This window comes from Asparagus officinalis, chromosome 9 (assembly GCF_001876935.1).
Source record: "Asparagus officinalis chromosome 9, Aspof.V1, whole genome shotgun sequence".
Classification (NCBI taxonomy): Eukaryota; Viridiplantae; Streptophyta; class Magnoliopsida; order Asparagales; family Asparagaceae; genus Asparagus; species Asparagus officinalis.
In genome coordinates, this window is record NC_033802.1 from 12852611 (window position 1) to 12863893 (window position 11283).

The window sequence follows — 11283 nt, forward strand, 5'->3', positions numbered from 1 at the left end:
GCAGCTTGGGTCTGCAGGCGAGCTTGCAGGCGAACTGGGTCTGCAGGTGAGTTTGGGACTGCAGGCGGACTTGGGTCTGCAGGCGAGCTAGCAGGCGAACTGGGTTTGCAGGCGAGCTCAGGTGCGCAGGCAGACTTGGGTCTGCAGGCGGATTTGGGACTGCAGGCGAATTAAGCCGTTCGGCGAGCTCTATAGCATGGATCGAAGAATAGGCCGTAACTTTCAAACCGTAAGTCGGAATTGGACGAATTATATGTGAAAATCGCCTATCTCGACGAGATGGGGCCATCCGAACCAAGCCGAAGGCTTTGGTTCGCTTCCTCCGTTTCGCCAAATTCCTTACGGTTTGGGAGACATCTGTGTTTTCCCCTTTTTCTGCTATTTCGGGCGAGGTTTTAGCAGTTTTGTTTTGAACTTCTCTGATAAGGATTAAAGGCAATTTTTATTACCTACATGCCTACAAAACCCCCTCCAAAGTTTTCAGACCTGAATCGGGCCGCATGGGGTCTGGAACACTTTGGATATGAAGACCCGTAAAGTGATCTCCGCTCAGATGGAGTGAGGAGCCCTCTAACGAGCTCGGTAAAGTTGACCTCTTCGCTCGCAGCTGATGATCGCCTTCTAGGATTTTGAGCAAACCCTCAGCTATCAACGGACTTGATTTGTCTTTACCAACTGCCGTTTGAGTTGGACTAGCCATGCTCTTGCCCTTAGCATGGTAAGTTGTCGAGGAGTTTCTCTTAGGCTCAATGCTAAAATTTCTCCTCTATCCTTAGCCTTTCGAGGCATTTGGATTAAGAGTGTAGGGAGCAGTTTAGACTCATGCACCAGTTGGAGTGAAGGGGCAGTTTATACTCTTGCACCAGTTGGAGTATAAGGGGGCAGCTTATCTTCTCTTAGGGCAAAGATAAAGACGAACCCTAATTTGTCTTCTCTTGGGGCAAAGACGAACCCTAAAGTAGCAGCACATCGCATAGTAGGCCACTATCAAACAACAACACCTTTTATGGGAAAGACGGTGCTAGGAGAATCAAATCGTTCAGGGACGTATGAGTGTGACGATTGATTGGACAACATCATTTGCGGGAATGATGGTGTCGGCTATCAGAGGTAATCGTTAACATGATAGGGATTGCCGCGATCGGAGCGACTTTGAGGACCTACCATCCTTTTGAAGAGGATTGGTAAGTTGATTTTGTCAGAGGTGACCGTTAACATGACAGTGGGGGTCCCGCCATCCTATTGAAGAGGATTGGCGGGGGATTGTGGCTTTGGTCCTAACTATCTGAAGGTTTGACCAAGTAGGAGTTTGATGCAGCTCACCTAAACTGCTAGTCTCGCCTGTTTTGAGCGGTTCGCCCGTACTGGGAACCTGGCTCAAGAAGTGGAGCTCGCCTATCTGTTAGGCGAGCCTGACTTGAGCGGTTCGCCCGTACTGGGAACCTGGCTCAAGAAGTGGAAGTGAAGGGAATAGTTTAACCTCTTATACCAGTTGGAGGATCAGAAGAAGCAGTTTATACTCGTGTACTTGTCGGAGTGGTAAGGGAGCAGTTTAAACTCATGCACCAGTCGGAGTGTCAGAAGAAGCAGTTTATACTCGTGTACTTGTCGGAGTGTTAAGGGAGCAGTTTAAACTCATGCACCAGTTGGAGTGTCGAAGAACTATCAGAGGTGATTGTTAACGTGATAGCTTTGTAGGCCCGTCGTCCTATTGAAGAGGATCGACGGGAGATTGTCAGAGGTGTAGTGTTAACTTGACAAGATTGTCGCGATTAGAGCGACTATGTGGGCCCGCCGTCCTGTTGAAGAGGATCAACGGGGGAAATTTGGAGGATATGAGGGATCGGTCTCCACTACCAAGGCATCTTGGTCATCATCCCCTCGAAATTCATGCGGGTCTTCGTCACCCATATGCTTGAGCATGCTCTCGACTTGTTCTCCTTGGCGGAGTAAGTCTTTCCATGAGCGAGCTTCAACAGCGCCCATATTGGACAGAACGCTGATAGAGAGATTGTTCCGGCACATCTCGATGAGTGTGGCCTCGGAAACTCGATCGCGGGAATGCAACGATCGGTTTCTGAATCTCTTGACAAAGTTGCTTACAGACTCTGTCCTCCTCTGCTTCACAGTTAGCAGGGTGGCCATAGATACTTCTGTGTCATCGTCGAAGAATCTGGCCACGAAGAGCCTTTCCATGTCCTTCCAGCAGGTGATGGACCCGGGCTTCAATCTGCGAAACCATTCAAAAGCGACCCCCTTGAGGGTACCAATGAACAGTCGAGTCATAATGGGATCGTTTCCCACTATGTGTCCAGTTTGCGCCTGGAAGTAGTAGATGTGCTGGGTAGGAGAACCCTTTCCATTGAACTGCAGGAGGTCCAGCGGCTCGAACTTTGCCGGGTAGGAGACCGCATCCCATTCAATTGGATACGGTCTGACAACCCCCAGCTTGTTCGCATGCTTCTGGAGCTTCAAGGCGTCGAGTTGACTTTGGAGATCGTCAAACCTCTTGTCTCTTGGGTTATGGCCCGAAGATGACGCTCCTCTAGATGACTCGGATGAGGAGTGAGAAGGAGTAGGCACCCGCTCTTTGTGCTTCAAGGATTTATGCGAAGCCCGCGAAGTCCTCTCTCTCTTCCTCTTCTTCTCGCTCAGGAGCTGCTCCAACATCTCCTTCAGGGAGTCGATGGTTGCTTGTTGCTCGTCGAGCCTCCTAGACATCTCCTCAGGGATGTCAGTCATGTGCACATTTGTGTGCTTGCCCTGAACTGAGCTTGAAGTCTCCGACATTGCCACTGCTGAGCAATCGTCGTCGTCGTCAGAGACGGACGTCAGACCCGTGCAGGCAAACGAGGTGGCCACCCCCATTTGGGCGTGAGCGTGTTGGCGAGGTTCATGCTGGCGAGGTTCGCCCGTCAGGCGAGATTGGCACAGTGTGCCTGCGCCTGTCTGGCGAGCTGTTGCTTCGCCTTTCTGGCGATCTTGGGCCGTCAGGCGAGCTTGGTGAAGTTCGCTTGTTTGACGAAGCCCTCTTAAACTGCAGAGTTCGCCAGGTGCCCTTGGTTCGCCAAAATTGAGCACCTTGCTCACAGAGTGGGGCTCGCTTAAACTGCTAGGCTCGCCCGATTTGAGCGGTTCGCCAAAAATAGAAACCTGGCTCAAGTGGTTGGGCTCGCCTAAACTGCTAGGCTTGCCCGATTTGAGCGGTTTGCCAAAATCGGGAACCTGGCTCAAAGAGATGGGCTCGCCTAAACTGCTAAGCTCGCCTGATTTGAGCGGTTCGCCAAAAATGGGAACCTGGCTCAAGAGGTTGATTCGCCTCAAGCCTGAATAATAATTCAGGCTGTCGTGGGGGATGAGGGATTGTGCCTCGAGACGAGCGAGAGCTTTTCGTCGCCGCGTAGTCTGCGTCGACACGAATGGTTGATTCCTTTTGCACAGGGGTCTGCGAGGATCGTTCATCGACCCACCCAGCAGCTCCTAGACCCGCATTCTCGAGTCTCGGCTCGGCCTCAACTGGTTCGGGGGGAAAAGAACCCCCTGCCTCGGCTTGGGCAAATCCCTCAGGCTTGGTTGCCTCGGCCTCTTGGGGCTGGGCCACCCGCACGACTCTGCAACCATCGCGAGATGTATTGCTGCGAGAAGAGGACGATTGTAAGTACCCTTCGAATTTGATCACAAGGGACTCAACCGTAGTCCCTGCAGCAACTTCGTCGGACTGCGCCACCACCAATTCATCTGAATGAACGGATTCTCCCACTGTGGTCGCCATCTTCTGTAGGGTGAAAATTTGATTCTTCCGAAGAAAGGAGTTTCGTTTGTATTTATAAGAAAGCTTATTACAAACTAACAAATCAAATGTTTACAACAGAAGCAGAGGGAAGGCCCTCTTTGTTTTGTGTGGGGACTTTAGGTGGCGATAGGATGCCTCGCTCGGTGCTCGTGCCGAGTCTGCTTCCCTTGGACGATCCGATCGAAGTTGCTGCCGGAGCTTCGGTTCTCAAATGAGGGAGCCTTTGGCAAAGGTCCAGGTTCAACCTTTGGGAGATTAGCCCGCCCCATATGCAACGGCCAAAATCCCTCTTTTATACTGGCTGAAGATGGGTTTTAGTAGGCAAGGAATGACATGGGCCATCCCTTGATTCATGGGATTTGACCATGTGAGGGAGACAACTTGACTACTCCTTGAATTATGGGATGTGACCACACGTCGTTCAGAGATATCCTGCTGTTCACCTGCAACAGGAGCAGTCATTCGAGGAGCCATGTTTTACATCACGTCACTTAGGAATGGGAAAGCCCCTCCTCGTATGCGTGACAGCGGCTGTCAGATACTCGAGTGGATATGGCCAACTCACTGAGCGCCGGCGGCCCTCCCTTCTGCTTGGACAAGTGAGGTAAGCTGAATTTATGAGGGTGCAGGCTGTTTCGGCGCCTGTCCGCTCATTCGTACTGTGGACGGCCATCTGACGGGCCTGGAGTATTGTGCCCTCTCCCTTGATTTGTGGGATTTGACCACTGATGTAACTGTTCCCATACTCCAAGTGGGCAGTTGACAGTGAGCTGGCGAGTCTGCAGCTTGGGTCTGCAGGCGAGCTTGCAGGCGAACTGGGTCTGCAGGCGAGCTCAGGTGCGCAGGCAGACTACTTGGGGTCTGTAGGCGGATTTGGGACTGCAGGCAGGCAGACTTGGGTCTGCAGGCGGATTTGATACTGCAGGCGATCTTCAAGCCGTTCGGCGAGCTCTATAGCATGGATCGAAGAATAGGCCGTAACTTTCAAACCGTAAGTCGGAATTGGACGAATTATATGTGAAAATCGCCTATCTCGACGAGATGGGGCCATCCGAACCAAGCCAAAGGCTTCGGTTCGCTTCCTCCGTTTCGCCAAATTCCTTACGGTTTGGGAGACATCTGCGTTTTCCCCTTTTTCTGCTATTTCGGGCGAGGTTTTAGCAGTTTTGTTCTGAACTTCTCTGATAAGGATTAAAGGCAATTTTTATTGCCTACACTGATGTCTCACTTGGTTGAGATATTCTGCTTCTAGTTCTTATTTCCTTGGTGAAACAGGAACTCTTGTTGATCTATCTCTCTTGTGGTGCTGTCGAAGTGCTGCCGAAATTTTTCACTACACACAAGAATACAAGTTGGATCGATGACGGAGACTGGCAAAAATCCGATGGAAGGAATCATCAAGAAGTTGAACCCTGAGGAGATCTCAACACTGATACAACTGATGAGGTTGTCGGCGGGAGAGAGCTCGACAAAGCCACAACCCAAGAAGGTGGAGCTTCCACCTATTAATGTAAAACTTGATGGACCCGCGACATATCTGAGTTGGTCGCGCCGGGTGAAATATACCCTTACTAGGAGGAGCCTAGAGGGATACCTGACAGGGGAGAAGACTAAGCCGGCTGAGGACTCAGCAGGGAGAGATGAGTGGAAGTCCACTCATATGTTGGTGTACATCTGGCTTCTGAATTATGTAGTCCAGCCAATTGCTGCCACAGTGGATGGCCTTGGGAGAGTGCATGATGTCTGGGAGAAGCTGAGGAGGACCTGCGATGGGGTGGGAAATGACCTGAGGGTATTCCAGATCGAGAAGGAGATCAACACTACAGTCCAGGGAGAGAGGACTGTACAGGAGTATGCCATAGAGCTGGAGCGCTTGTGGCTCGATCACGATCACTTCTCACCCCTGGCAAGCTGCAAGGACCCGGAGTGCAAGGAACGCGAGGCCTCTCTGCAGAAGAGGACTATGTTGTTTCTTCGAGGCTTGGCTCCAGCGTATGAGCAGAGAACGGCATTGCTACTAACCCAGACGAAGATCCCATCACTGGAGGAGGCAGTCTCGGCCATGATATAGGAGGAGAGCCGTATCAGGCAAGATCCCATCACTGGAGGAGGCAGTCTCGGCCATGATATAGGAGGAGAGCCGTATCAGGCTATAGGCTAGGATAGGTGGACTTACAGGGGAGAAGTCTGCACTGGTGGTATCCAATCCGGATAACACTAGATTCAGAAGGGAGACTAGGCAGTGCTTTAACTGCGGAGAGGTAGGGCATCTGAGACAGATGTGCCCTAAGCCACCCAGGGAGAGGAACTGGGGTGAACGTGGTCAGGCTGGAGGCCGTGGGCGTGGAGGCAGGCGAGGTGGAAGAGGAGGCCACCGGGAAAACTTGACAGTGGCAGAAAGGAAAGAAGAAGCTGTGATGATCTTCACTGATGAGGATCGAGCTCTCTTGGCAGCACTGAGGAGGAAGCAGAGAGCAGTAGGTGATGTGTCTGAGGAGTCATCTACTACTTTCACTGGAGTGGACTATGCCAATTACGCCCTTAGTGCACACCCAAACGAGGGAAGATCCACCGCCTGGATAATAGATTCTGGAGCATCCAGACATGTGACAGGTAATTCTAGTGAGTTCTTATCTTACACTCACTTAGCAGAAGCAGAGAGCATCCAAATTGCTGATGGTACAACACAGGATGTGGTTGGTAAGGGCACTGTTAGTTGTACAGGTTCTATAACTTTATCTAATGTTCTGCATGCTCCTTCATTTCCTATTAGCCTGTTATCCATTAGTGTCATTATCATCCAACTAAATTGTATTGTTTCTTTTGACATTCCCAAGGTAATTTTTCAGGAGAAAGGGACAGGGCGAAGACTTGGGACTGGGACATGGCGTAGCGGGCTGTGGTACTTGGACCGCGAAGGGATGGACTCAGCGTTGACTTCTGTGGTGGAGAGGACAAGAATAGGAGGAGCTAAAGTCTGTGCAGAAGATGAGTTGATGCTTTACCATCAGCGAATGGGACATCCGTCATTCGGTATTTTGGGTAAAATGTATCCAACTCTGTTTGGAAAAGTAAATAAACAGAAGTTGCAGTGTGATGCTTGTGAGTTTGGCAAGCAGACTAGAAGCTCTTATGTTAGTTCGGGTAGTAGGAGTACTTGTAAGTTTAAAGTAATACACTCTGATGTATGGGGACCCTGCCCAGTAAATTCTACAAATGAATGCAAGTTTTTTGTAACATTTATTTATTGCTTCTCTAGAGTCACTTGGGTGTATCTTATGAAAAACAAAAGTGATGTAGTTGGTTGTTTCAAATATTTTCATAAGCACATCCAGACTCAGTATTATGCAGCAGTAAAAGTGTTAAGGTCGGATAATGGGACAGAGTACATCAATAGAACACTTGGGGAGTATCTGTCAGCTCAGGGGATTCTACACCAGACTACATGCCCATACACCCCAGCTCAGAATAGGATAGCAGAGAGGAAGAACAGACATCTCCTAGAAGTTACTAGGAGTATAATGATGGCAATGAACGTCCCAAAAGTGTTGTGGGGACAAGCAGTCTTGACTGCTGCTTACTTAATCAACCGGATGCCTTCGAGTGTGTTGGAGTGGAAGTCTCCTCGTGAGACACTGAAGGGAGATAACGGGGGGCCCTACCATTGAAGGTATTTGGCTGTGTGTGCTTTGTGAAGGACAACAGACCATTGGTTGGGAAGCTAGACCATAGGGCTGTGAAGTGTATATTCGTGGGCTATAATGGCACCCAGAAAGGATATGTCTAATGGAGCCCGGTGGAAAAGAGGCTGTTTGTCAGCATGGATGTGCGGTTTCGGGAGCTCGAGCCGTACTACACAGTGGGGGTTACTTCACCTTTTGGCGACTTGCCCGATACTGGAGGTATGAGGCGAGAGGGGGAGAATGGTGAGAGCTCAAAGGGGTCAATCCCAATTTCGATTCCGTACTCAGAAGAGAAGGAGGATGAAGACGAAGGGGAGGAGGAGGAGACAAGGGGTGTTAGGCCTACAGCTCAAGGGGAGTTGCTTACATACAGTAGGAGGGGGAAGGAGCCAGATGTGCCTACAGTGACAGTGCCAGTGCCTAGTTCATTGTTCAGCTCTGCTCCAACTCCTGAGACACCTACACCAACCTCCACTCTAGGTAATACCATTCCTACTCCTGCCTCTCTCCCGACACCAATGTCAGAGAGGAGGACTACTCGCAGTAATGCGGGAAATCCTCCTAAGAGATATGGTTTGGATCTAGATCAATTTGTTTTCTACTCTCATGTATCCCCTTCACACGGAGCATTCATTGCATCATTAGATTCTGTTATTATACCTAACAACTGACAGGGTGCTAAGAAGGACCCAAGGTGGAATGCTGTTATGCATGAGGAGCTGGGGGCTCTTGAGAAGAACCACACGTGGGAGTTAGCGATACTGCCAGCAGGGAAAAGAGCAGTGGGATGCAAGTGGGTGTTTACTGTGAAGCAGAACCCAGAAGGGAAGGTTGAACGATATAAGGCATGACTGGTGGCAAAAGGGTACAGCCAGACATACGACATTGACTACGATGAGACTTTTGCACCAGTGGCGAAAATGAGTACTGTTCGAATGTTGATTTCTCTGGCAACAAATGGTGGATGACAACTACACCAACTGGATGTGAAGAATACGTTTCTTCATGGAGATCTAGTGGAAGAGGTGTATATGGAGATACCACCTGGATGTGGCACAGGACAGACAGTAGGTATGGTCTGCAGGATGAAGAAGTCTCTGTATGGGCTGAAACAGTCCCCTCGAGCATGGTTTGATAGGTTTAGGAGAGCCATGGTTGGTATGGGATATCCCCTCGAGCATGGTTTGATAGGTTTAGGAGAGCCATGGTTGGTATGGGATACAGACAGATCAATGCCGACCATACTGTATTCTTCAGAAGAAGTAATGGGATACAGACAGATCAATGCCGACCATACTGTATTCTTCAGAAGAAGTAGGGGTCACATCACTATGATAGCAGTGTATGTGGATGACATGATTATCATAGGAAATAAATGAGAAGGAGATTGCTCCGCTCAAGGTAAGATTGAGCAAAGAATTCGAAGTGAAGGATCTTGGTCAGCTTCAATACTTCCTTGGGATAGAGATAGCTCATGGACCTAAGGGGATTGTTCTCTCCCAGAGGAAGTATGCGCTAGATCTTCTTGCAGAGACATGGATGTTGGGGTGCAAGCCTGCTGCTACACCGATTGATCAGAGTTTCAGGCTGAGTGCTGAGGCAGGAGAAACTGTTGATCGTGAGAGATATCAGAGATTGGTGGGCAGGCTAATCTACCTGAGTCACACATGCCCAGACATCTCATTTGCGGTGAACGTGGTGAGTCACTACATGCATGACCCGAGGAAGGGCCATATGGATGCAGTATATCAGATACTGAGCTATCTAAAAGGTGCCCCTGGTAAAGGACTAAGATTCAGGAGGAGTGACCATGTGAACATTGAGGGCTACTGTGACTCAGATTGGGCTAGCTGTGGAGATGATCGGAGATCCACCTCAGGGTATTGCATATTTATAGGAGGCAACTTAGTCTCCTGGAAAAGCAAGAAGCAATCTGTGGTGGCGAGATCAACAGCTGAAGCGGAGTACAGAGCCATGGCCTTGGGGGTTGCAGAGCTGATGTGGCTGAAGAACATGCTGGTGGAGCTGAACCTTGACCAAGGGGCCAAGATGAGTTTGTGGTGCGACAACAAGTCAGCTATCAGCATCGCCAACAACCCAGTTCAACATGACAGAACTAAGCACATCGAGATTGATAGATTCTTCATCAAGGAGAAGCTGAACAGTGGACTACTGGAGTTAGGCTATGTTCCAACTAAGGAGCAGGCTGCAGACTGCTTGACTAAAGGGCTTAGCTCAGTAGATCTAGCTAGAGGATGTGACAAGATGGGCTTAATTGATATCTTTCGCCCATCTTGAGGAGGAGTGTTGAGAATGTAATGCAATTAACGGGTCTTAGAGGGCCTTTGTGTAAACGTGTGTATAAGGCTATATAAGCCAACGATTCTATCAATGAGAACAAGAGAAGAAACCCTAGAAAACTTACATAACTACTAAAGAATTTTATACAAGCACAAAAGAACACTTCTTGCAAGCTCTTTAGACAAAAACTATCACTACTCACAACATGGAGTTATTTCAAAGACATATTTAGTATTTAAATGTACTTCAACGAATTGCAACTATCGGCAAACAAAAATACAATCAATGCAGCTCTTTAGACAAAAATAATCTAAACTTCAACAGCAACAACAGCAACAACAACTACAACAGCAGCAGCTCCAACAGCAGTCTCCACAGCAGCTCCAACAGCAGCAGCAACAACTACAACAGCAGCAGCTTCAGCAGCAACAACTTCAGCAGTCACAGCAGCATCAACATAGGGAAATAGATAGCATACCAGCCTTTTCCTCCTCTCGTTTCTTTGCAGCCTCTGCTCGTTGTTGCTGGACCAAGGCTAGGCGTTCTGAAAATGACATTGAGACGTTCATTATGCAATGTAGATAGAAAATAAAATAGAAGTGCTGATTTCCAGTGAATACAGAATTCACTTTTTTTTCCAATTGATTATGAACCTAAGTTGATTTACTGAACAATAACCATGCGCCAACACTTCTACCCATAAAAATAAATAAACTGGATTATACGATTTATTATGGAAAATAACTCTGTGAAAATGACCAGACTTTCAAAACAATGGAAGGTGCTACAGGCACACACCACCAACCACACCCCCTCTCTATCTATAGTCCAGTGGGCCCCACATCAGATTTTTTAAAAAAATCTGATGTGAGTCCCCCTGCACTGTAGATAGAGAGGGGGTGTGGTTGGTGGTGTGCCTGAGAGTGTGCCTATCATTTTTCCAAAACAATAGATAGGTTAATTAATGAAGTTGCCTCTTTGTCATGTTAAAAGCAAATCTTCTTTAAGGTGGTCACTTCATTATTTAAGCTCCCTATTTGAGCAACATCTCCAGCAGCAACTACAACAGCAACACTTGCAGCAGCAGCAATAGCATAAACTTCAGAACAAGTCTATAAAGATACGACATAAGAATCTAACAGCTAGTAGGTTCTTACCTTCAGCTACCGCATCATAGTATGAGAGATTCATACTTGTGTTGGCATAGATTCTCCAATATCTAATTGCATGATATCCTCAGAAAGCTCATCTAATTTTGGTTGCATGTCATCTATCATTAATGAAAAAACCAATAAGCAAATTCATAACATGTATTTTGATGAAAAAAACATTAAAAATATAACATTAGTAATTGTCTACCTTTGATACCATATAACCAATCACGCGTGCAAACTAAAGCCTCTACATTGTTAGGCTTAAGAGTGCTACGGTATTGGTTAAGGATTCTCCCACCTACACTGAAAGTACTCTCCGAAGCAACCGTAGAAATAGGAACCGCCATTATGT

At 48.2% G+C, this 11283-nt stretch overlaps 1 protein-coding gene across 1 annotated transcript; it reads left to right on the forward strand.

Annotated features, from left to right (window-relative positions):
* LOC109823214 lies at nucleotides 5154-5864 on the forward strand. The gene has a single exon (XM_020389500.1). The coding sequence runs from the start codon at nucleotides 5154-5156 to the stop codon at nucleotides 5862-5864; it is 711 nt and encodes a 236-aa protein (XP_020245089.1).

Excerpts from the sequence above, each read along its gene's own strand:
- LOC109823214 (XM_020389500.1), top strand. The coding sequence starts at position 5,154 with ATGACGGAGACTGGCAAAAATCCGATGGAAGGAATCATCAAGAAGTTG.